The 25941-nt window shown below is 35.2% G+C and overlaps 1 protein-coding gene across 1 annotated transcript; it reads right to left on the minus strand.

Annotated features, from left to right (window-relative positions):
• Positions 1–8419: 8419 nt before the first annotated feature.
• LOC108321885 (glucan endo-1,3-beta-glucosidase 13) lies at positions 8420–11454 on the minus strand. Its single transcript, XM_017553780.2, has 4 exons — positions 11162–11454; positions 9868–10206; positions 8842–8872; positions 8420–8736 (listed from the first exon to the last, which is right to left on the minus strand). The coding sequence occupies exons 1-4, from the start codon at positions 11214–11216 to the stop codon at positions 8634–8636; spliced, it is 528 nt and encodes a 175-aa protein (XP_017409269.1). The 5' UTR covers positions 11217–11454; the 3' UTR covers positions 8420–8633.
• Between the last annotated feature and the right edge of the window lie 14487 nt (positions 11455–25941).

Consider the following 25941-nt stretch of genomic DNA (forward strand, 5'->3'; position numbering starts at 1 on the left):
CATAAAATGATAAGGCATGGTCAATTTGAACCAGATTCTTGGTTCGGGAGTCGGTTACGTGTAGGGAAGGTATCAGCACCCTACAACGCCTGCCCTAAGGCAGTACCTTTAACTAAATGTGCGAATGTGGATGTGGTTTTCAAAGTGTTTAACTTTCCCTTAAAATAAAATTCTAAATAAACAAAACATATTTTTTTAATTTTTTGGGCCCGACAAGGATTGACCTTGCTCCTACGTATTCTCATTCAGAATGAAAAATCAGGGTTCCGTAGTTCGTTTGGAAAACTGCTTGAGAAAATTTGCTTGAAAATTGTTTGAGGATTTGTTTGGAAAATAATTTGGATTTTGAGGGAAATGAGCCTGACAAGGACTGGCCTTGCTCCTACGTATCTCCACTTTTGACGGAGAATCAAGGATCACGTAGTTCTACGAGGCGATATTGTTTGTAGCTTTGAAAAGTAGATGTTTTTTAGTTTTTAAAGATTGTATATTTTTTGGTATTTTTTATTTAGGAGAATGAAGAGGTTTTTTAGCACAAGGACGATGCGTGCGATCACACATGTGCCTAAACCTTTAAAACATATTTTTTTGGATTTTTTAATTTTAGAAAAGAGAAAAGGTTTTTAGCACAAGGACGATGCGTGCGATCACACATGTGCCTAAACCTTTGAAACATATTTTTTTGCGTAATGAGTACTAGGCTGATGCGTACGATCGCACGAGCACTCACACGGCTTTTTTTTTCCTTTTATTGTTTTGCGTAATGAGTACTAGGCTGATGCGTACGATCGCACGAGCACTCACACGGCTTTTTATTTCTTTTGTTTTGCGTAATGAGTACTAGGCTGATGCGTACGATCGCACGAGCACTCACACGGCTTTTTATTTATTTTATATTTGGGCAATAAGTACTAGGCTGATGCATACGATCGCACGAGTACTCATACCGAGATTTATTACATTAAATGTTTTTTAAGTTTTATATATTTTTTATTATTTTTTTGTCCTTTTTGAAATAAAACGAGATGAACAAATTTACTAAAACAAAAAGTGGAGGTTATTGTACAAAGGGTGTGACAAGTAATAAAAACCAATAAAAAGAAAAAGAAAGCATAAAAATAAAACAAGAAAAGCTCAATAGAAATTGGGGGTACAGAGATAAAAACCAGGGGTGCCGAGTGAAATTGAAGCTCCTTTGTTTGGGTAATGTCCTTTTTCTCCAACTTTGTATCTGTGAAGAGTGTAAATATGAAAACGGAGGTGCATCCATGGGTGCGTGCTGGGGTTCCTTCAATTGGGCCAAAATCCTTCTCTTCAACTACTCTGTATCCGTCCAGGTGTAAGGATGAAATTCGGAGGTGTTGCTGGTGAATGTTAACCCAAGATCGAGGCCCATTTCTTTTTTTGTTATTTTGTTCTTTTTTTTATTTTTATTTAGACGGGCTTTAGCCCAAAATGAAAATGGATATGAATGGAGTTGTGCGGGTGAAGATCTGCGTGTGGTATGAAGAAAAGACACAGCCCATAGCCAATTCAGAATCCCTTAGGGGTTTCTCACACGAATCCAATCTTTCTTACTTCTCACTTGCCAATCACGAATACAATCTCTCTGCTCTCATCCAAATGAAACAATTTCTTTCCGCCATGAATTCAGATGAAGGGCGTCCTCCGCACATACGTTACCGCATCCGTCAGATCGGCCGCCTCCATTGGTTGCCGTGCTAAGCTTCCCTCTTTTTCTTCTCCGTTTCTCCGTGCACGATGAGGAAGGACCCTACCTTTCAACCTGCAATATCGTCGCCGCAGTTTCCACCGAAGCCGGTCGCCGCAGGTCACGGTGCAAGGTTCAATTTGCAGATTTAGATTGCGCAAAGAGGGCGCTGGTCCCTGATTGTGGAAATGGGAGAGGCGTGTTTGGTTTGTTTTGGATTGAGACTTTAATGATGCTTTTTGGCGGAGAGAGTGGGAGCAGACGGTGGTTGAAGGGTGGATGGCAGTAACCGTGAGTAAAAAAAAAAGAAAAAAAAAAAGTGGTAGAGGTGGTTACGGGCTGGGAGATGGAATGAGAGTTGGTCCTGAGGTGGTATAAGAATGAAGATGTTGATGTTAAATGAAGAGGAAAAGGACCGATGATGATGGGTTCTATGGGATGGTTTTCAGGAGCAGAGTGATGGCTGGAGTGGAAATAATGTGTTGGAGATGCTGGAAAATGGCAGTTGCTCTCCAAGGTTGGCCACTTGCTGGATGTGCTTCTCCCAAGTGATAGCACCTCTCTTTTTTCAATAATATCACATGTGTGGCAAAAGTAACGTGGAGGATGCAATTCATGTTTCAGCTTTGTTAAAATGAAGCATTTCCTCCAGCTAGGCCGTGGGCATTTTGTGTGGCAGGAGCACTTCTTTACGCATACTCCAAGTTGCTCTCCTGGACGAGTGGTAGAAAAGGGTGAGTTGGACGAGCGTAGATGAGGGGGAACGAATTCGGCGAGCGGTCGCGCAAAGGACGAGCGCTCAAAACCGAATGCAGGGAATACGAACGCTGGAGGAGACCGAACGTTCAAAAGAGAAACCGAGTGTCCAAGTGATGACCGAACGCTCATTAAACAATAAAAACCGAACGCTCAATAAACAATATAAAAACCGAACGCTCACTAACACATAACACTTCAAAACCGAACGTTCACTAACACAAACATGACCGAACGCTATTTGCTAAACACCACAATGGGACGAACGTGCAAAGCCGAACGCTAAAGACATATATCATTGAGCCCGAACGTTTGTCAAAACATTATGACCGAACGGTTGAAGATGAGGACGAACGTCCTAACACAACGAAAAGTCGAACGGTTAAACAGTGCAAAGGACGAACGGTCACTGTTTGGACGAGCGGCCACAGTAACAGACGAACGGTCACTGTTTGGACGAGCGGCCATAGTAACAGTGGGGAAGGACGAACGGTTTCAGCAACAGTGAGAAAGGACGAATGGTCACTGTTTGGACGAGTGGCCACAGTGGGGAAGGACGAACGGTCACTGTTTGGACGAGCGGCCACAGTAACAGTGGGGAAGGACGAACAGTCACTGTTTGGACGAGCGGCCACAGTAACAGTGGGGAAGGACGAACGGTTTCAGCAACAGTGGGAAAGGACGAATGGTCACTGTTTGGACGAGCGGCCACAGTGGGGAAGGACAAACGGTCACTGTTTGGACGAGCGGCCACAGTAACAGTGGGGAAGGACGAACAGTCACTGTTTGGACGAGCGGCCACAGTAACAGTGGGGAAGGACGAACGGTTTCAGCAACAGTGGGAAAGGACGAATGGTCACTGTTTGGACGAGCGGCCACAGTGGGGAAGGACGAACGGTCACTGTTTGGACGAGCGGCCACAGTAACAGTGGGGAAGGACGAACGGTTTCAGCAACAGTGGGGAGAACCGAACGGTCACGGTTTGGACGAGCGGCCACAGTAACAGTGGGGAAGGACGAACGGCCACTGTTTGGACGAGCGCGAGATCATAGGGGACGAACGTCTGATCCTTTTTTTTTTATTTTTTATTATATATATATATATATATATATATATTTTATATACACACATTTTTTTAATTTTTCCTTTTATGAGGATAAAACAATAAAACAAATTATTTAGTCAATCCGGACGAAATTGAGTGTTGACAAAAGTCAACTTGTATGTTGTACATAAAGTGAGCGAAGTAGTGGTTGTAGAAAATGAGAATGAAATTCTTTACCTTTGCCAAGGGCCTGCAGAGAGTGGTGAGGGTAGTGGGGTTGAGGCTGGTGTAGAAGGTCCTGTTGAAGTGCAACAGGAGGTTGAGGAAGGTCCTCTTAACTATGGTCGTGACTTGGAGAGAGATGATGGAGTGTTGACACAAAGGGTGGCGTGGAGGTAGAGCAGGATGGTGTACTAGGGGTGGAGCAAGTGGTTGAAGTGGAGGTTAACCAAGAGGGTGTAGTGGAGGTGCAGGGAGTGGGTGCAGTGGAGGTGGAGGAAGTGAGTGTAGTGGAGGAAGAAGTAGAAGTGAACAGTGAGGAAGAAGTAGAACTACACAATGAAGAACAAGTAGAATTGCACAGTGAGGAAGAAGTGCAACTGGATACTGAGGATGAAGCACGTATTATTGGTGAAGAGAACTTGGAGGAGGCAGGAGATTTGGGTATTGGTTTGGACAACAGTGATTCAAAATACAGGATGGAAGACAGTGATAACGAAGCACAAGGACATGGTAGGGGGTTATCAGATGATGAATGGGAGTCAGATGTGTTGTTAACTCTAGAAAATAGTGGAAGTGAGAAGGATGACACTAAGGACAGACCAAGTAGAGGTCCCTTTCCTACATATGGGAAAAAAAAGTCAATGTCAGATTACAAATGGGAACTTGGTACTATATTTACTGATAAGGATGAGTTTAAGAAAGCCATTAGAAGTTATGCTATTCATGCTGGGAGGGCTCTTAAGTTTGTAAAAAATGAAAATCGTAGGGTAAGGGTGAGATGCATGGGTGGGCAAAAAAAGTGTCCATGGGTAGCTTACTGTGGGTATTTGCCCTCACGCAAGATTTGGCAGTTAAGGAAGATTGTTGATGTTCATTCTTGCAGCAGACAACTGAACATTAAAATGATGAATACTAAGTGGTTGAGTCATGAAATATATTAGTCTTTACATGAGAATCCTAGTATAAGGGTCCAAGACATACGTACTAAAGCATTAAGGAAATGAAACACAAATGTATCAATTTCGAAAGCAAAAAGGGCAAAGTTAATGGCATCAAGTCAACGTGAAGGGGATTTTAAAGAACAGTTTCGAAGGATTTATAACTACGCACATGAGGCATTGAGAAGTAACCCAGGGTCAACAGTCAAGGTTAAAGTGAACAGTGATAATGGTCAGTCCATATTCGAGAGATTTTATGTTTGTCTTAAAGCATGTAAGGACAATTTTATTAGTTGTAGGCCCATCATCTGTTTAGATGGCTATTTTTTGAAAGGTCTTTATAAGGGAGAGTTGCTTACTGTTGTTGGGAGGGACCCAAATGAGCAAATGCTACCCCTTGCATATGCAGTATGCAGTAGTTGAAGTCAAAAATAAAGATAGTTGGTCTTGGTTTTTGCAATTATTGGTTGAAGACCTTGGGGGTAATGAAGTTTGTGGGGCATACACGTGGATGTCTGACCAGCAAAAGGTACATGCATTACTTAAATTATTTTATTATTCATACTTTATTAATCATGTATGTTTGATTAAAAAGTTGATGTTGGCAGGGGTTGGGGCCAGCTATCCAAGAGTTTTTCCTAGGGCAGAACAAAGATTATGCATCGGGCACCTTTATGCTAACTTTAGGAAAAGATTTTCTGGTCAGATATTGAAGAATTTGATGTGGAGGGCTGCCACAAGCACGTACCCCCAAGCTTGGGAGAGAGATGTTGAATATCAGAGTAGTGAATGAAGAAGCATATAAATACCTCATAGCCATTCCCCCAAGGTACATTCTTTCCCTTACATGCACAAAGATTTTGCATTACTCATGTTTGGTAACCCATTTTCTTCATTCTTGTGCAATAGGTATTGGTCAAGAAGTAGGTTCACAACTCAAGCAATGTGTGATATCCTAGATAACAACATCAGTGAAGGTTTCAACAGTGTTATTGTTCATGCCAAAGCAAAACCCATTATCACCATGCTGGAGGATATTAGACTGTATTTGATGAAAAGATGGGTCACGAACAGAACGAAGGTGGCATCTATGGATTTCGATGTCTGTCCAAAGATAAAAAAAAATACTTATGAAGGAATGTAATTTGTCAAGATATTGGATCCCAAGGTAATATTGTTCTTGTGCGTTAATTATGTTCATATCCAATTGTTGTTGTGCCTTATTTATGTTCATTTCTTTCAGATGGTCTGCAAGAAGGATTTTTTAGGTTAGGCATGTTTTAGTCATTTGAAACAAGTTCATAGTGGACCTGGACAATGAAGAATGTAGCTGCAGGAAGTGGATGATCAGTGACATCTCATGTTATCATGCAGTTGCAACAATGAACTATTCAAATATAGACCCAGAAACTTTTATACCAATTTGGTTCAGGAAATCCACATATGAAGAGGCATATGCGTCCATCATCTATCCTGTAAATGGCCACCTCCTATGGGAAAAAATAAGTTGTCCTGATGTACTGCCACCACTTAAGAGGAAGATGCCTGGGAGACCAAAGAAAAAAAGTAGAATGGAGCCATGGGAGCTAACTAAGGATGGGACCCAAATGAGTGTTTGTGGACATAGAAAGAAATGTAGCTTCTGTCGTGAAGTGAGGCACAACAAAAAAGTGTGCCCTTTACGTCCAACCATCATAAAACCAACAGAACCAGCACAGACACAAAGTTCACAACCCCTTGCACCTTCACAGCCATCAAGTCCCCAATCTCCTCACCCACCACAACCAACTCAAGATTCCATCCCAGATTTAACTCCACCAATAGCAAGGAAAAAGTTAAATATTAGAAGAAAAGATCCATAGATTTAACTGAAAATTTGGATGTATTTGGATCTATTTTGTACTCTTACTAAGCACTTTAATTATGTATGTTGTACTCTTATTAAGCACTTTAATTATGTATGTTGTACTGTTATTAAGCACTTTAATTTTGTAGTGCTATTAAGTACTTTAATTAAATATGTTATTATAGTTGTAGTGATATTATGTAATTATATCTGTTAGTATGCCAGGTATCCTTAATATGTATTACAGTCATATACGTTAGGGACCACCTTGAACAATTTTTTAAGAAAAGGGGGACCACATTTAACATTTTTAAAATGTAGGGGGACTAAAACGAACTTTATTGCACGAACTCAGATTGTTCACTCATATTACAACACCAACTGATATTACATGAACAAAACATGAAGCTAAACACCTAAGCCATTACATGAACAAAACATACATTGCACATTGCACACCTAAGATCAAGCTAAACACAGTCACAATGTCATAATGCTCAACACAATAACAGCAAACACAACTTCAACTAAGAACTTTATCCTTCTCTGCAACTCTTTAACATTATTTTCGAGATCACATATCTTGTTGCTTTGTCTCACAATTGTACCATCTCAATCATCAACGTTGTCTTCAGAACACCACTTGAAAAAATTACATGACATCCCAGTTGAAAATCCACCATATTATTCACCAAGAACACAAAAATGTATGAACACAAAAATGTGTGAACACTTAAAATCCAATACACATAAAAGTGACTACGGTATTCAAAACACCTTGTAATGACGACATCCCCAAAATTTCCTCCCAACATTCCTTGAAGTTCTAACAACTTTCATTACAACGATATCACCATAGTGGAAAATAAGGGTTATCCCAACTCCCCTCAAAACAACACCGTGTGAGGATTGCGAAAATCCTTTGCACGTTAGCTTCGAACAAGAAGAACAACTTTGTGATAAAGTCATCCCTAACCCTAACCCTTTACTTTTAAATTTGGGAACAACAGTAGCACGAATGTTTAAATGTAGGTTAAATTATACCCAACTCGCTTAATCATGAGTTAAACAGGTTCTAACTTGATTGAAGTTGAGTTGATGTGTATCTTACCAAAAACAACTTTTTATTAATTTTTTATATAATTATTTACTACTTCTAGTTATTAACAATTTGATATTTTTAAATATTAGAATATTATTCAATAATATTTGAATGCTTAATGTTTAATTTTTTTGTTTGATTAAGTAGCTTGAAATTTTAATTTTTAACTATTATATTTAGAGTAGTGTTTGGTGAAATATATGAATACTTTCATTTAACAACTAAAAATAATAATTAAGTCAAATCTACTTTAATTTACTGTAGTAAATATATAAAATAGATGCTAAGAATAAAACATTACTGACTCAACATTAAGTCACTAACTCATTATGGATCAAGTTTGATTACAAAAATTTAGCTTTTAAAAAAAATTGAATTGCATTAAATTAACTCATTTTTAATTCAATGTATGGCTAGATAATCTATGAGTTAGTTTAATTCACTTTACAACTCTAAAAATTAGGAATAAATTTAAATATAAATTTTAATCAAAATACATTTAATGAATAAATCTAGAAATTATTTTAAACATGTAATCACGAATTTAAAATCTAAACTGTTATGAAAATAAAATTCAAATTTACTAATTCATCTATCGATCATCTTTCAACTACACCAGGCTTAAATTGACTAATGTTTAGTATGTTTAGATGATATATTTTTTTAAATATAAAACTATTACTTAACTATTATATTAAATACAGATCAATTTAATCAAATATTAGTATTTATCTTACTTTATGAAATAAAATAATATTAAGTAAATAATTTGGAGGTTAGCGTCAACAACTTAAAATTGTGAAGTTCTTATAAATTTGGAATTGTTAGAATAATTTACAGATTAAACTTAAAAAAATAGATTATTTGCACAATTAGAGATTCTTGTTCTGACCCAACATGAAAGCTAAGAATACCTTAGCAACAAAAACACAATTATAAATGCTACCAAAACTACATTCCCTAACCTTCCTCTAATTCCCTTTTCCTTTTGTCCACAGTTTCACCGACCATAGTCACATCCAAAAGTATGAAACCAGTAACACCACAACAAGTTTCGACCAAACCAGGTTTTGGCTATTCTTCTTCAACAAAGGTGGTGCAGAAGCAACTAAAGATCTGTCACAAAAAATAAATACAACAATAATATAAACAGTGATTAAATAAAATATTTATACAAGCTTCTTTCAAAACTAGTAAGTTATACTGTAATCTCATACATACCCAGATGTAGAATAAACACATTTTCCATAACCTGGAGAGAAAAGAAAAACACAAGTTCAGGATGATTTCTCTTTCAATCTTTCAAGATCAGTATGAACAACATTATCAGCTACACTAGTATCAAAATTCCACTCATTTCGAAATTATTAATGTTTTAACATTCAAATATTCTACACTTAATTTTCAGAAAGCATTCTGTAAATACTGCATAACATGTACTCATTATGATAACATCAGGAATATAATCCAAAGTATGAAGCTACTTTACTATATATACCAACTCAGCATAATTGCTTATTCAAAAATAGGCGTTCTGGTATCTTCTAAAAGAATATCACATCTCATAGTTATAAATACAAAAACCTGTAGCAGTTTTTCAAAGAAAACAAGCTAATTTGATCTTAAAGTTTAAAGGAACTAGAATAATGCAAATGCATAAAAAGAAAGCACCCATACAAAAAGTAAATGGTTTGATTGGATGGAACTGCAGTTGCTTAAGTTAAGCACCTGTCTTTTCAACACCTCAACATTCTCAGGCAAAAAGTTTCATAAATCTTTGACATTATTCATCAGCATATGTAAATGTGTTTATATTTATATATTTATATTCATCAATCATACAAGTAATGTTATTCATTATTACAGTCTAAATCACTATGGTACCAAAAGTGAAAGGATGCTACGTAGTAGATATGAAAACAAAAATGGCAGAGGAAAAGTACTAAAGTTCCCAAGATCCTAGAGGCAAATGTAACTGTTTGTTACTTGTGATCTTCACATAAAGCATCAACAAGTTATGGTGGGGCTAGGGAATCTTAATCCCATATGTCTTAGCATGAACTTTTGTGGGTGAAAAAAATAGTTGAAATGAAAGGGATCAGACAGATTTTTGACAGAAACTAATCATCAGTAAAACTGTTAAAAAAACTCGACATCAAAAACATGGTTATCCGAACATATCTGTTAACATAAACATCTCAGAACACCGAACATAATTAACCTGACGAGGTTAACATTTTGACTTACTGGGGTCACGTTTGGTCAAAGCAGCAGTGCCTCCAAAATTGCATGCAATATCGGAATTTCCATTTGTCTGATAGTAGCTATTGAAAGCGTAGGAAGCATGAGAAACAAGTGTGTCTGGTTCAAAACATGGTCCACCTTGTTGGATGGCTTTGCAATTTGCCATTCCAAGTCCACAAGCCCAATCAAGAGCATTCTGCAAGTCATTTTGAGAAGCACCAGGACGAGCCATACACCAAGTTGTGCCATCAATGAATGTAGTGTTTCCTTCAGGTGGTGACATTGTTGTCACTGGGATAGCAGCATCTGCTTTCTGTTGCACCACGATTTCCCTTGCCATGGCTAAATATTTTTTCCGAAGTCATGGAATCAAGAAAGAAATAATAGTATTGGTTATTAAATAAATAAATCAGCAATGACCATAGTGAAAATCATGTGGCAGCATCAACCTCTGGTCCACCAATAACAATACAAGAAAAAGAACTACTGAATAAGAGAAAGTAGTCTGATCACTTTATACATAGCTGAGGTATATAGTATTTAGATTATTTTTGGGGATTGTAGCGTGAAGGAAGTAAAGAATTTGACCCCATCATTCTTATCCTTTAATCACCCCTTTTCAAACTAAAAACTACCAAAAAATTGCCAGAGTTTGGAAATTAAAAAAAAAATCATGTTTAGGGTTTAAATTTACAAAAGAAGAATAAGCTAACAAATAGTGACTCAAATGAAATGCAGAAAATATTTTATCATAACTTAGACAATAATAAGAAATGCAACCCAGCCAAGGTGAAAAGGGGTGATTGGGTGGTTTTGAAGTTCTTTTATTTTTTCAGTAAATTCTCTCATACTTGACAAGAAGAATTACAAGGGCACTAAGCATGTTTCATCTGATTTGTTTTAAGAGCCAAAAGCTTGCTCTTTTTCCACTCTAAATATGAAATCAACATAACTAACACCATTTTTTGCCTACCATGGTAACAAAAAACCATGACACCACCTCCAAAAGAGGTATAAACTTTAGTATTGGAATGATAAAACTGGAAAGTACCCAGAAAAAGAAAATGAGATTTGTTGATTACTTAACAAGAGACATAGATCACCAAGATCTCTTGAACTGAGTAAGATTTAAGAAAATGATCACACTGCACAGCTAGACACTTAACAACTGGTTTAAAATCTGAAATGAAAAAAAAAAACAGAGAAGAAAGTACAGACAGAAAAATATAGCTTCCCACGAAAACAGAAACATGAACATGACCAAAGTAGTGAAACAAGGGAGAGAAACAAGACATACCCAGATAGCATTCTATAAAAATAAGGAACAGATAAAGCCACATTTTGTTTTTCATGTCTGAAGTTTTAGTGAGTACTCTGAGTCTGAATGAGGGTGAAGAAAGGTTGAGTGCAATGAGTGGTGCTATAAGAGCAGCAGTGTCAATGGAATCACCGGTTACTTGAAGGAAGATTTCGTTTGATCTTTTCTTTCCTTTTCACTTTTTTGTGATTTTAAAATGATTTATGAAGAAGAAGAATGCAGCCTTCTGAAGCAAGTAGTACTATCTTTGACAGAGAGCAGATGAGGATACATTTGAGGCTTTTCACGAGCTACAAAAGAAGCTAGAGTCCACCATGTAATATAAAGCCTTGTACTGTTATCACTCAATCGACTGTGATTTCGTATAAAACATTACTATTATTTGTACCACCAAAATGCGGGATTTATTTTATCACTATTTAATATTCAGTGGTGACAAAATAAGATGTAACATTAATCATTTTACTGCATGAACCATTATTTTGGTAATTGATATTTTAATCTCTAAACTTTTTCAATGAACCTACTAATTATGTTCCACATTTTTACACAAATTTTGTTTGATCAAATATTCACTAATTTTTTACTTTTAAAAAATTAAAATTTATGTCACAGCCTTCTTTATTAAGCTATGTCATTTTAAAACTTCACAATAACATGTCTAATTATTGTTTATTTAACACCATTTTAATCAACTTAACAATAAAGATTAACTTTTCCAAATTAAAAACCAAATTGAGACAAAAATAAAGAAAGATTTGCATTTTCGCTACAAAAATAACGATCAATGAAATAAATTTTAAAGTATATAAAATCTTAAACAATTATATTTAAATTAAATGACCAAGTAATTTATTCGTTAATAATTTATTAAATGACTGACTAATTAGAAATAATAAAAGGATAAATTTAAGAAAGAAAAAATACTATGGAACAAAACAATTATTGTTTTTATATAAGTTATTATTGAATTATAAATATATTAAAAATACGTTAGAAATTCTTTTAAGAATGGTTAAAATGTGATAAAGATATATGTTAAAAGAAGCATTTATTTATTTATTTTAACGATTAATTAAGTTTTTAAAATAGATTTTAAAAATGTGTATCATGGATTAAATTTATTAACAAACAAAATTCTAACTTTATAAATAATTGACGTTTTTATATTGATATAAAGATTTTAAATTTTAAAAAACTTATGTTCTATTTAAGAATTAAAATAATAATTTATTAAATATTAAGTTATAAATTACAAAGTTAAAATATATTTTTATTTTGAAAATAGATTAATTTAAAAACAAAATAAAAGAATAAAATAAATATTTAGAAATACAACTTTTTACGTGATAGTGTAAACTATTTGTATTATTAATATATATATATATATATATATATATATATATATATATATATAATTTTAATAAATAAAAATAAAATGTATTTTTTTAATTTCATTTTGTCAAATGACTAAATAATTATAAATAATAAAAGGATGAAAGTAAAATAAAAAAAAATAGTATAAAAATTAATCCTTTAATTATAAGTTATTCATTAATAATTTATTAAATGTCCAATTAATTAGAATTTATAAAAGAATAGAATTAAAAATGAAAATATAGTATAAAATCATATTTTCACTTTTAGGGCAAATGAGTTTTAAAGTAAAATAAATTATTAAAAAGGTAAAATAACTTCTACACAACACCAAGATAAATATAAATTAAAAAAAATTAACAATGTTAAATAATTAAAAGCCAATTTTTAATCTTGAACAAAATAAACATGGATAATAAAGTAAAATTTATGGTGTCTTCTTTTTTATTACAATAGAAATAAATTATATTATAAGAGATATGGTTAGTTTTTAATTCACTTTTAAGTTAAACCTTGTGACTACGCATAGTTCATGTTTGTTTGTGTATTTATTAAAAAATATTTATAGATTAATGAAATAATTAATAACTATTTTTAAGTTTATAATTAATTTTTAAATGGAATCGAGTGAAAAATAATTTATAGGTTTATAAAGTCAATATATTTATAAAAATATAAATAATAGACTTTGTAAAAATACAAAGGATAGGATAACACATGCAATAATATAGTATATTCACAAAAAATACATATGATATGTAAAATTATGTAAAACAAATTTGCTACCGTTACAAATCAATGTATGATCAAATTGGTCTACTGTATATTTTTAGATTCACATAATTAGTGCATTGATAAACTCATCTTATTACTATATAAACAAACTTGTATAATGTATATTGCATGACTCGTCTAATCAAATAATAGATAGAACCACCTAATGTGTATGAATAGACTCGTTTGACATGTATATGAACAAACTCGTTTAATGTATATTATTAGACTTGTCTAATTAGTTTATGAACAAACTCGTATAACATGTGTTGAAAGACTCTACTCATGTGTGTGTGGGGTCATACTCGTTTAATGTGTATTTTTAGACTCGTATAATCAATTTATGAAATAACTATCTAATGTATGTAGTGCAGTAAATATAATATATGTAATGCAGTAAATATTATCTGTACCTGACTCGATCCATTGTCATCCTTATATATGAAAAACTTTTTTTATAAATTTTACTTTATCTATAATAAACATTAAGTACATGATAATTACTTTGGGATGTTATAAACATTGGTGGAATGATTCTTTTCACAACAAAGTAAAACACCTTTTGTGTTTTTTTAAAGTAAACAAATTATTATTTTAGAATTAAAGGAATAGTGAAAAAAGAGTTGTTTTAGGATAATGTTATTTCCTTACAAGAAATTGAGGTAACAATAGTTTAAAATTCAGTAAATTCAAGTTACACAAGTTCTTTTGCAAAAGAAAAGGATAATTACAAGCAATTTTCTTATTTCTTGTTAATTCCCCTTAAATTCTTAAAAGCATTTAAAAGTTTATATTCCATGCTTCCTAGTCTTCCATATCAACCCATGTTGATCCCTATAATTTATCGTTTTACTATTTACACTTCCCTTTCTTGTTTTTTTCACACATCCTTCATGCATGAGACTTCAGCTTAACAAATTCGTTGGTTAAAATATTATTGGCTTTGTTTTTTAAAACCAAAAATTAAAATTAAGTTCCAAAGAGCATCATTTCAAAATTATAAATACCTTTATTTCTTAATTCATTATATACATTTTACAGTTGGGATGAAAAAAATACTATGCTTATCTATGAAAATATTTAATAAATAATTTATATTTATTATTTATGAATAACGAATATTTTAATTTCCACTTATAAATAAATTTATAAATAGATTGAGTTAAAGTATTATATTATCCGTGACTATCTATTAAATATAAAAAATAAAAGTTTAATTTATATATTATTAAATTAAAATTAAAAATAATTTATATTTTATTTGTTTAAATTTAATTAAAATTAAAATTATATTATATTTTATATATTTATATGTAATTTTGTTTAAAAATTTATAAAAATCCACGATACTTTTTTGTGTTTCAAAATATCTACTAATATTTTTTAAATGAATATCACACACGGATAGTAAAAGGATAGCAAATAACTATCTTTTTCAAATCAAATAACAGATAAATATTAATGGTATCTGATTCAACATATTATTATCTCTTTCTAAGAAAATGTTGACAAAATAACTAAATTAAAAAATGTCTCAGATATCATCTCTAATAATATCATGAAGATTTGTAGTTTGTTACATGTGTGGATTTTATGCATTTAATATCCTCTTACCTTTGTACACCCACATAATATGAGTATATGAAATAAGAAAAATGATCGCATGTTGCAGGACATGAATAAAGGAAAAGAAAATATTACAAGTTACCTTGGGGCAAAACAATGGTGAATAGGAAACAAGATTTTCAATAAGTTCCTCAAGATGCTATAATAGCTTTTACTGGAAGAAGAATGTCCCAAACCAAAATATTTGATGAAATTGAAAATAAATTCGATATATATTTTTCTAACGGATTTAGAACGTGTTACTTTTAGTTTATAATTTTCTTAAAATATATTTTTTAACTATATTTTTACTATTTAATAGAAAACATTTTATATAACATGATATTGTATTAACGGTAAATTTTCTGATTTAAAAAATAATAATAAGATTTAGTTTAAGTTTCGGATTCCTTTTATTTTACAATAAATAAACATTGATGTGTATGCATTTTTTAAATATTTATAAATATTTAAATTTTAAAAGTAGTAATTAAAAGGGTAAATTTGGAAAAATAAAAGTTTTATATAATTATAAATATAGTTATAAATAAAATAAATTTTAGTTATTAAAATAAAAAATATTATAAGTAGTATTATATAAATAATTTTTTATTATGAGTAATTATTTAAATTTAAAAAAGTAGTTATTAAAATGATAAAAGAGTAAATAACTTTTTTGTAATAAGTAATTATTTGAATTTTAAAAAATAGCTACTAAAATTGATAAACGTGATTTTTTATTAGGGATAATTATTTAAATTTACAAAATAATAATTAAGAGGATAAAATTCAAAAAACCAAAATATGATACCAAAGAAATGTATCCTCTTTTTATATACAGTTATAAATTAACTCTGCATAGTGATGAAATTGATAATAGTATTAAAACTTATACTTTAAAGTACCGTACAAATAAAATATTTTAAGGCAGGATATAATAATTGTGAAAGCCTTGAAAAATGTCCAAGAGTGATGATTGTTTTAAAAAATATGACACAAGTGTCTGTTGGTTCTATTGGATTCCCAACACTAAGATATTTGAATAATAAAAGATTAAAATTATAAATATATTTTTTATTAATTAAAGTTTGTTTTGTAAAAATTACTATCTCTTTAGTGAATTTTTATCTCCTTTTGAAGTCTTTTTGGCTCTTTGAGGTGCATGTGTTATATCATAGTGCATGTACTGTGCTCAAAATGAATCTATGTTGTCTTGTAATCACAGTGATATACTTAAATTTCTAATCGGAATTTCTTAGTTTAATTAGGTCATATGATAAATAAAATTCTATAATACAATTACGATACAAAAGGCAATTTGATCAAAGTAAGGGAAACTAATATTAATTATTGCACCATTGATTTTAGATTGATCATTTGATTGTTTGAACGTTGTGAATTGATTTTAAGGATTGTAGATTGCACTTAGTTTATGTGGCTTGCTTTGTGAAATATTGTTAAATGAGTAATTTTGTGGTTGCATGTTAAATCCATATATATGATGTGAAGTTTGAATCGAACATGTGGGATGGTATGTGAGACTTCTATTATATAAGTTTAAATGAATTTGTATTGTTTTTTACTCGAATAAAGGACGAGAATCCTCTCTAAAGCCAAAGGTATCATTTTGAATGTAGATTTGTATGTTTATGTTATGCAGACTCGTTAAACGAGTTGACCGCTTATTGAACATTTGTTGCTAAGCATTTGAGGCTTTCTCGTTAAGCGAGTTTAGTCTCGCTGGGTGAGTGTCAAATATGGGTTTGATATAAAGATAGGGGATGTATCAGTATGTATCAACCATTTTAGTGATGTTTTGTGGATATTTAATTAATGATTGATTTGAAGGGAATGAATTTGATTATACCATATAATTCAATTACTATATGAATTATTATAATTGTACTAATTTATTCTATTTTTTGTTTGTCTCTGTGTCAAACCTCGGAAAAACGCACCCAAACCCCTCTTGTCAGCTCATTTTAATACGCACCCAAATACCCCTCTGCGCGGACGCCAGGTGTCAAGCGAAGAGGATCCGAAAATCAGTTAGTGAAAAATAGGTGTCGACGGAAGGGGGACGTTCGTTTTGACGTGTGATGCAAAACTTGGATTTTCAGAAAATTCTACTTCACTCTCTGCATGCACCCTCTTTTCAGATTTTTGAAGGATCTCATTCTCTCCTCCTTCTCTCTACGTCTTCTTCATCTTCTCTCTGAGAAAACACTCACCTTCTCTCCTCCGATCACTATTTCGGCACCGTAGGATCACTCCCGGCGTCCCAAGCTTTAGTTTGATCCGATTGGTTTCAAATTCTGAACGGGTAAGTTTTTCTTGTCTTAACCGTTCGTTCTTGTAAACATGCAAACCAAGTTCTGGTTGCATGAGCCCTTAGTTTCATTATGAACGAGTTTGGTCTGTTGTTTTACTTTGGATCGAAGAGTCGTTGAGCGTTGAGGGTAGAAAGGATCGTAGTTCAGCGAACTGAGTCCCAGTCTGAGGGACGTACGTTCACGCTCTGAGGTAAGAGAAGCTTATTTAATTTAATTTGTATGTTGTTTTATTGTATGAACGTTCGTTATTTGACTGAATAATTTTGATGCATGATGGTTGATATGATTGGATTGAATGAACGTTCGTCTATTTAATGAGTGGAAATGAAATATGGCTGAGTTATGTTATAATGTATGAATTATATGAAACTTATATGATATGGATTGTATGAAGTATGAAAGTTGATTGTGATATGAAGGTATAAAGTTACGAAACTATATGTTAGGAAATGAGTTTGAAAAGAAATGATTCTGGTATGAAATTTCTCATATAAAAGTGTACGTTCGTTACTGAACGGTCATTGACCGTTCGGTTTTCCTGGTGAACATAGTTGAAATGGGATTCTTTCAATTGGAGAGAATCCTAGTTGAGGACGAGCGTCCTCGTGTGATAATACTATGTTTGAGCGTTCGGCCAAGCACAACTGTATCTGGGTATCCTTTGATAAACTCAATCTTCATATATATGTGTCGCAACCGGAATCGCGACGGGACGACGATCCAATAAAAAGAAAGATAAAATATTTTTGAAAAGAGATTTTGGAGTCGCCACCATAGTTTATTCTGGAAAACTACGGAAAAACCATAAAATGATAAGGCATGGTCAAATTGAACCAGATCCTTGGTTCGGGAGTCGGTTACGTGTAGGGAAGGTATCAGCACCCTACAACGCCTGCCCTAAGGCAGTACCTTTAACTAAATGCGCGAATGTGGATGTGGTTTTCAAAGTATTTAACTTCCCCTTAAAATAAAACTCAAAAGAAACAAACAATATTTTTTAGTTTTTTTTGGGCCCGACAAGGATTGACCTTGCTCCTACGTATTCTCATGTGAGAAATCAGGGTTACGTAGTTCTTTTGAAAACTGTTTGAGAAATTTGTTTGGAAAATTGTTTGAGGAATTTGTTTGGAAAATGATTTGGATTTTTGGGAGAGTGAGCCTGACAAGGACTGGCCTTGCTCCTACGTATCTCCACTTTTGATGGAGAATCAAGGATCACGTAGTTCTGGAAGGCGATATTGTTTGTAGTTTTGAAAAAGTGAATGCTTTTTAATTTCTGAGGATTTTTTATATTTTTTTTGGTATTTTTATTTAGGAAAAAAAAAGAAAAGGTTTTTGGCACAAGGACGATGCGTGCGATCACACATGTGCCTAAACCTTTGGAACATATCTTTGGGATTCTGAAAAAAGAGAAAAGATTTTCGGCACAAGGACGATGCGTGCGATCACACATGTGCCTAAACCTTTAAAACGTATTTTTGATATTTTGAAGAAAGAGAAAAGGTTTTCGGCACAAGGACGATGCGTGCGATCACACATGTGCCTAAACCTTTAAAACGTATTTTTGATATTTTGAAGAAAGAGAAAAGGTTTTCGGCACAAGGACGATGCGTGCGATCACACATGCGCCTAAACCTTTAAAACGTATTTTTGGCATTTTTGAAGAAAGAGAAAAGGTTTTCGGCACAAGGACGATGCGTGCGATCACACATGTGCCTAAACCTTTAAAACGTATTTTTGATATTTTGAAGAAAGAGAAAAGGTTTTCGGCACAAGGACGATGCGTGCGATCACACATGCGCCTAAACCTTTAAAACGTATTTTTGGCATTTTTGAAGAAAGAGAAAAGGTTTTCGGCACAAGGACGATGCGTGCGATCACACATGTGCCTAAACCTTTAAAACGTATTTTTGATAGAAAGAGAAAAGGTTTTTGGCACAAGGACGATGCGTGCGATCACACATGTGCCTAAACCTTTAAAACATATTTTTTTGTATTTTGAAGAAAGAGAAAAGGTTTTCGGCACAAGGACGATGCGTGCGATCACACATGTGCCTAAACCTTTAAAACGTATTTTTGATAGAAAGAGAAAAGGTTTTTGGCACAAGGACGATGCGTGCGATCACACATGTGCCTAAACCTTTAAAACATATTTTTTTGTATTTTGAAGAAAGAGAAAAGGTTTTTGGCACAAGGACGATGCGTGCGATCACACATGTGCCTAAACCTTTAAAACATATTTTTGGTATTTTGAAGAAAGAGAAAAGGTTTTCGGCACAAGGACGATGCGTGCGATCACACATGCGCCTAAACCTTTAAAACATATTTTTGATATTTTGAAGAAAGAGAAAAGGTTTTCGGCACAAGGACGATGCGTGCGATCACACATGTGCCTAAACCTTTAAAACGTATTTTTGATATTTTTTGAAGAAAGATTATTATTATTATTTTATTTACTTATTTTTGTGATTTTTATTCATTATAAAAAAGAGTGTGTGCAGTGTTTGACAAATAAATGAAATAAAGGGATGGGGTTATCTTACAAGGGGATACATAATAAGATATGAAACAACTAAAAAAACATGAAAATAAAATAAAAGCAAGAGAACATCCAATGAAAATAAGAGTGTTAGGGGTAAAACCAGTATTGCAACACGATTTGCCTCGTCCAGCTCAAATCCAAAAGAACGTAAGGGTGTACTGATGAATTTTGGGGGTGCCGCAGGTGAATTGGCCCAAGAGACCCATTTCTTATCTTTTTACTTCTGGCAAGAACACATGGGCTTAAGCTCTGGGAGTGCATAAGTGAAATTTGTGGGTGCCAGGAAGAGGGGATGCGGCCCGAAGGGTTAGGTCCAAAGAGTTGTATTCAGAAAATAGGGGTTTCCAAATTCATACTCATTTTACGTTCACAGTTAACTCAGCTCAAATTTAGGATCTCCTTCTCTAATTGGACCAACCACTTCCTCGCTACCGCTTCGAACCAGCCACTGCGAACCGCTCTCGACCGTTCTCAGCACCTCAGGCACCACCGCGACCGCTGCCAACCGCGGGTCACCACTTTCTCTCTATTTCTCTTCTCCGCGCTGCGCCAGGAGCCGTCAGCGGCAAACCCAAACGCCACCGGATCCGTTCCCAACCGTGACGCCGATGGTTTTGGAGGGTATAGTTCAAATGAGTGAATGGAGGAATGAAAGTCGTGTTGGTTTGTAGGAGGGTTTATGGCTGTGAGGTGAATATGGAGGATGAAGGAATAAGGATGATGGTGTTGGCCGTGAGGTAAGGATGAAGACGGTGGGTTGAATATGGGCGCTGGAGATGGTTATGAGGTAATAATGGGTATATACAGGTTCGGAGGTATAAATGGTGTTTAGGTGGTGGGTTTGTCCGAGTGGTTCTTGATGGTTTCCAGTGAATATAGGTGAGTAGTGAGAGGGGTGGGGAGTTGGATTCTCAGGGCCGTGTGAGGGTGAATGATAATGGTGTTGGAAGTGAGGTGAAGATGATGATGTTGGAAATAGAATATGGATGAAGATAAGGTGCCGGTTCAGTGTCAACGAAGAGGGAAGGGTGTATGTCCGCGAGGTCTCAGGATGAAAATGATGATGTTGATGTGTATAAGAGTTATAGGTCCAGTGTTGGAGCAGTGTTGGAGATGATAAAGATGTTGTTGGTCGAATGGTAAGGATGAAGATGGTGGGCTGGAATGGGCGAATATGGGTATAGGGGATAATGGAGAAAGAGAACGTGATGAAAATGATAGGTGCAGGCCGCGGGTGTCAATATGACTTATGGCAATGGGTGAATACGGATGATTGGTGTTTGTCGTTCAGTGTCATGAAGGGATGAAGATTGATGTTCGGTAACAACAGACATGTACAAACACTAGCCATTTATTAAACAACAACACATGCAAACTTAACAGAAACATAACAGGGACATATTCAAGGGAAACTTAACAGAAACATGCTTAAGGGCGACGTAAAAGAGACATACTCAAAGACAAGTAATCAAACCAGTAAGACAGGGAGTGCAAAGGATTACTTACCTTTTGAAGCTTCGTTTGCTATTGCTGACCTCGCGTCCCCAATGATTCTATGCTAATTCTTCTTTCTTCCAGTAAAATGTCCTCTCATTTGCTTCTTTCTCGTAGCCCCGTGACACTCCAAGCTGTTGGACCATTTGCTGGACCAGCCGGCTAGTATTGAACGTTTATCTTCCTCTAAACTGCTGGGCGTGACAAATTGCTACTGGACCGTGAATGATCAGGCCGTGGGTGAAGTTGCTGTATGGAAAGCCAACATTTTCTTCTTTTCTCCAAAGTGACTGCCTCCTTTTGCTTGCTCCAGCCGTGTCACCAACTCTTCCCCCTTTTGCTGACTACGGGAGGCCTCTTCAAGGCTAGCTAGTATTAAGTTAATTTCGTGTCATCTCTGATTTGGATCAAAACAGCATATTCCATTCCCTCCTTTCTCTATCTGGTGTTGAGGAGGTCCTTGATTATTTGAATCTTGTAATGGAGGGACTGGATTTCATTGCTGTTGGACCTTTGTCAAAGCTTCTTAACGTATCAGTTCTGTGGTGCAAGGCCCTGTGCTTCTCTTTCAATCTTTCATCTTAACTGTATTGGACCCCAGAAAGCCTCCAAGACGTGCCATCAATCTCAACTTCCCCCCCTCTCTTTTTTTTCTTCTTCTGTACTTGTTCAACCCTCTTTTTTCTTTCCACATGCTGGACCACGTTCAGAATTTTTTTGATGGTTTTCCAGGTCATCCTCCACACCAAAAATGAAAGCAAAGACTTCCACTAGCTCCTCCCCATAACCATGTGCACTCCCTTTGCCCATGTTGTAACGTGGTGTGCTCCTCATTCTTCTGCTGACTTTGTGCACATGCATTCTTCTGCTGACTTCATGCACATGCATTCTTCTCATTTTTCCATTCAAACGCCACCCTTTGCTGCTGACTAGTGAGTGCTTGTGGTCTCCCATATCTTAGAATAAAGAATATTTCCACATTATGGGCCGTGAACGTGCTCTGCAATTTCTTCCAAGCCATACCGTGAGAGCTAGCCGGAGAGAATTCTTCTTTTGTTTTTGCGTTATGCCCACGTGAAAACTGCACCAAGGTGGCTGCCTCGTGAGTGTGTGGGACACGTTAAAATGTGCCCATGGATGCTTCCATGTCATCATACACCAATTTATTCTCCATGCTTTTCCACCTTCACGTGATGTTTCAGAATTCTGGTATCCCTTTCCAATTGATTCTTTTCCATGTCATCATAGCAGCCCCCACATCTTTATTATTTTTTTCTTTGTTTCCTTTTGCTTTGCTGACCATGCTCACCAAAATTCATCTCTACCAATGTGCTGACAGCCACGTGAAGTTCCTGCCTTGTGATTCCCAAGCTGCCGAAAGGTATGGAGCTGCTATCATTCTGAACCGTGAGCTCCTCTGTAGGCTGGAGCTGGAACTTGAAGTTTGCTGGACGTGTTAGATGTGCTTCATGTGATGCTACTGTCCATTCTTGCTTGCTGGAATATTTCATCTTCCCTCGGTGCTGCTTCTGTTTCCATTGCCGTGAGCCATCCATTCTCCGTGCTCCCCTTCCAGCTGCTATCTCACGGCCTCCACTTCATCCTCATGGCCTTTCCTCTTCTTCTCTCCAGGTGACTGGACCGTGTTTTCACGTGAAACTGGCACCGTGATCCTTCAAACCGCTGGTTCGTGGTGTGTTGGTTGTGGCAGCTGTCAAGCGTGTGTTTCTTTCCAGCCATGAATCCACCTTTGTCCAAATTAAAAATCCAAAAGTGAAAGCCTGCCAAAAATATTCTCTTGCACCATACTGCAAATAGCTTTTCAGACGGTTAATGGCGGACACGGCAGCATGAAGGTCATCTTCGCTGTTCAGACCAATTTAAAATGTATACCAGCTTTTTGGACGTTCGGTCAAACAGCAAACGAACGTCCGTTCATGTTAAATAAACGAACGCTCAAACCAAACGCTTACGAGGTCAGGCCAAACGCAAACAGTAACAAAGAACGAACGTTCACAAGGTCAACCAACGAAAACCGAACGCTCACAATCACTACCTGAACGCTCGACATCTCAAACAGACCGAACACTAGGCTTGGACGCTCGCGAAACTGAGAACAAAACCACATTAAGAACGAACGTTCAAATAGTACAGACCGAACGCTCACAAGCTTGAACACTGACCGAACGAAAACCTTGTCAGGCCGAACGGTTGATGACGAACGTTCAGAGGAAACGAAATGCCGAACGGTTGAACAGTGAAAAAGGACGAGCGTCCTAAAAAGATCGGGACGAACGCCCTCAGTTGAGGACGAACGTTTTCTGAAAGAGGAGATCACTGAAAGAGGACGAACGCCCTCAGTTGAGGACGAACGTTTTCTGAAAGAGGACGAACGACCTCAGTTGAGGACGAACGTTTTCTGAAAGAGGACGAACGCCCTCAGTTGAGGACGAACGTTTTCTGAAAGAGGACGAACGCCCTCAGTTGAGGACGAACGTTTTCTGAAAGAGGACGAACGCCCTCAGTTGAGGACGAACGTTTTCCGAAAGAGGACGAACGCCCTCAGTTGAGGACGAACGTTTTCTGAAAGAGGACGAACGCCCTCAGTTGAGGACGAACGTTTTCTGTCGTTTCATTTTTATTTATTTTTTTTATTTTATTATTATTTTTTTTTTAATTTTTGTTATTATATACCCTTTTTTTTCTGTATTTTTGATATTTATTCCTTTTGTTGGTGAAAATAAATTTTATTTAAACAACCCGGACGAAATTGAGTGTTGACAGCTGCCCCTCTTTACTTAGATTTTACTTGATCATATGATAAACAAAGTTTTTCATATTATCAGAGTAAAAGATAAGTAAAGATAGAAATACCAATTTCGTCTGGATTTCGAGATGAACAAGAAACAAACAAACAAAACTGAGAATTGAAGTGTGACAACCTCGTGGAAGGTCCACCAATGCTACAGATGCAGTGAACGAGGAAACATATATATATTTTTTTTTGATGAAAGTAAAATTATTAATCAACCCGGACGAAATTGAGTGTTGCCCCTCTTTACTTAGATTTTACTAGATCATATGATAAACAATGTTTTCATATTATCAGAGTAAAAGATAAGTAAAGATAGAAATATTAATTTCGTTCGGATTTCAAAATACACAAGGAAAAACAGAGAATTTTCAATGAAAAAGAAACAGGAACAAACATGGAATTTTTTTTTTTTTTTTTGAATTAATTAAAATTTTTTGTTGTGTTTTTTTTTTTTTTTATAAAATGAACAAGATTAAATGAATGAGAAATTTGAGTTTAATTGGTTTGACCATTGCCATGCAGAGGGTCGTTTGAGAAAATAAAAATATGTACTGACCATTGCCATGCAGAGGGTCGTTTGAAAAAGTAAAAAAAAAATGGGCTCGACCATTGTCTTACAGAGGGCCGAGATACCAATGACAGAAAGTAAAAATTGGGCTCGACCATTGTCTTACAGAGGGCCGAGATACCAATGGCAAAAAGCAAAATTGGGCTTGACCATTGTCTTACAGAGGGCCAAGATACCAATGACAAAAAGCAAAATTGGGCTCGACCATTGTCTTACAGAGGGCCGAGATACCAATGACAGAAAGCAAAATTGGGCTCGACCATTGTCTTACAGAGGGCCGAGATACCAATGGCAGAAAGCAAAATTGGGCTCGACCATTGTCTTACAGAGGGCCGAGATACCAATGACAGAAAGTAAAAATTGGGCTCGACCATTGTCTTACAGAGGGCCGAGATACCAATGGCAAAAAGCAAAATTGGGCTTGACCATTGTCTTACAGAGGGCCAAGATACCAATGACAGAAAGCAAAATTGGGCTCGACCATTGTCTTACAGAGGGCCGAGATACCAATGACAAGAAAGCAAAATTGGGCTCGACCATTGTCTTACAGAGGGCCGAGATACCAATGGCAAAAAGCAAAATTGGGCTCGACCATTGTCTTACAGAGGGCCGAGATACCAATGACAAGAAAGCAAAATTGGGCTCGACCATTGTCTTACAGAGGGCCGAGATACCAATGACAGAAAGTAAAAAAAATGGTTGATTGTTTTGAAAATTGAAATTTCTGAATTTGTTGAAATTTTGAGAACCTTTTTTGATTTTGATTTTGATTTTGAAATTAAGAAACAAGGTGTTGCATTTTGTACAAGTATATGGATTTTGAAACCTCAATGTGCAAGAGAAACATGGTTGATGTAAATTTTGAAATTTAGAGAAGAAAACTTTGATACATGCTGATTTTTTTTTTGTCTTTTTGAAGAAGAAAAATTTGACGAAATTTTGAAATTAGAGAGGAAAACTTGGATGCATTTTTTTTTGAAGAAGAAAAATTGATGTAATGTACGTGGAGGGGAAAACTTTGATGCATTTTTTTGTCTTTTTGAAGGAAGAAAAATTTGATGAATATACATGGAGGCAAACTCGAAGTTATGAAAATACGTACATGATGTATTGGAAGATTATGAACTTATGACATTTTTTTTAGAGTCAATTTGTTTCCCTTGAAAACATCCAATTTATGACGATCTAGACTTCCAATTTCCTTTCAATGGACGTCCAAATTCTAAAGTCAACTGTTCAAAATGAAGCTTG

Source organism: Vigna angularis, chromosome 1 (assembly GCF_016808095.1).
Source record: "Vigna angularis cultivar LongXiaoDou No.4 chromosome 1, ASM1680809v1, whole genome shotgun sequence".
Taxonomy (NCBI): domain Eukaryota; kingdom Viridiplantae; phylum Streptophyta; class Magnoliopsida; order Fabales; family Fabaceae; genus Vigna; species Vigna angularis.

What these genes read in the sequence shown, in the direction of transcription:
- LOC108321885 (XM_017553780.2), bottom strand. Translation starts at nt 11,216, where the DNA reads ATGAAAAACAAAATGTGGCTTTATCTGTTCCTTATTTTTATAGAATGC. An exon ending in TTTTATAGAATGCTATCTGG is followed by an intron (nt 10,207 to 11,161) that starts GTATGTCTTGTT and finishes AAAAATATTTAG; the next exon opens with CCATGGCAAGGGAAATCGTG. An exon ending in TGTGTTTATTCTACATCTGG is followed by an intron (nt 8,737 to 8,841) that starts GTATGTATGAGA and finishes TTTTTGTGACAG; the next exon opens with ATCTTTAGTTGCTTCTGCAC.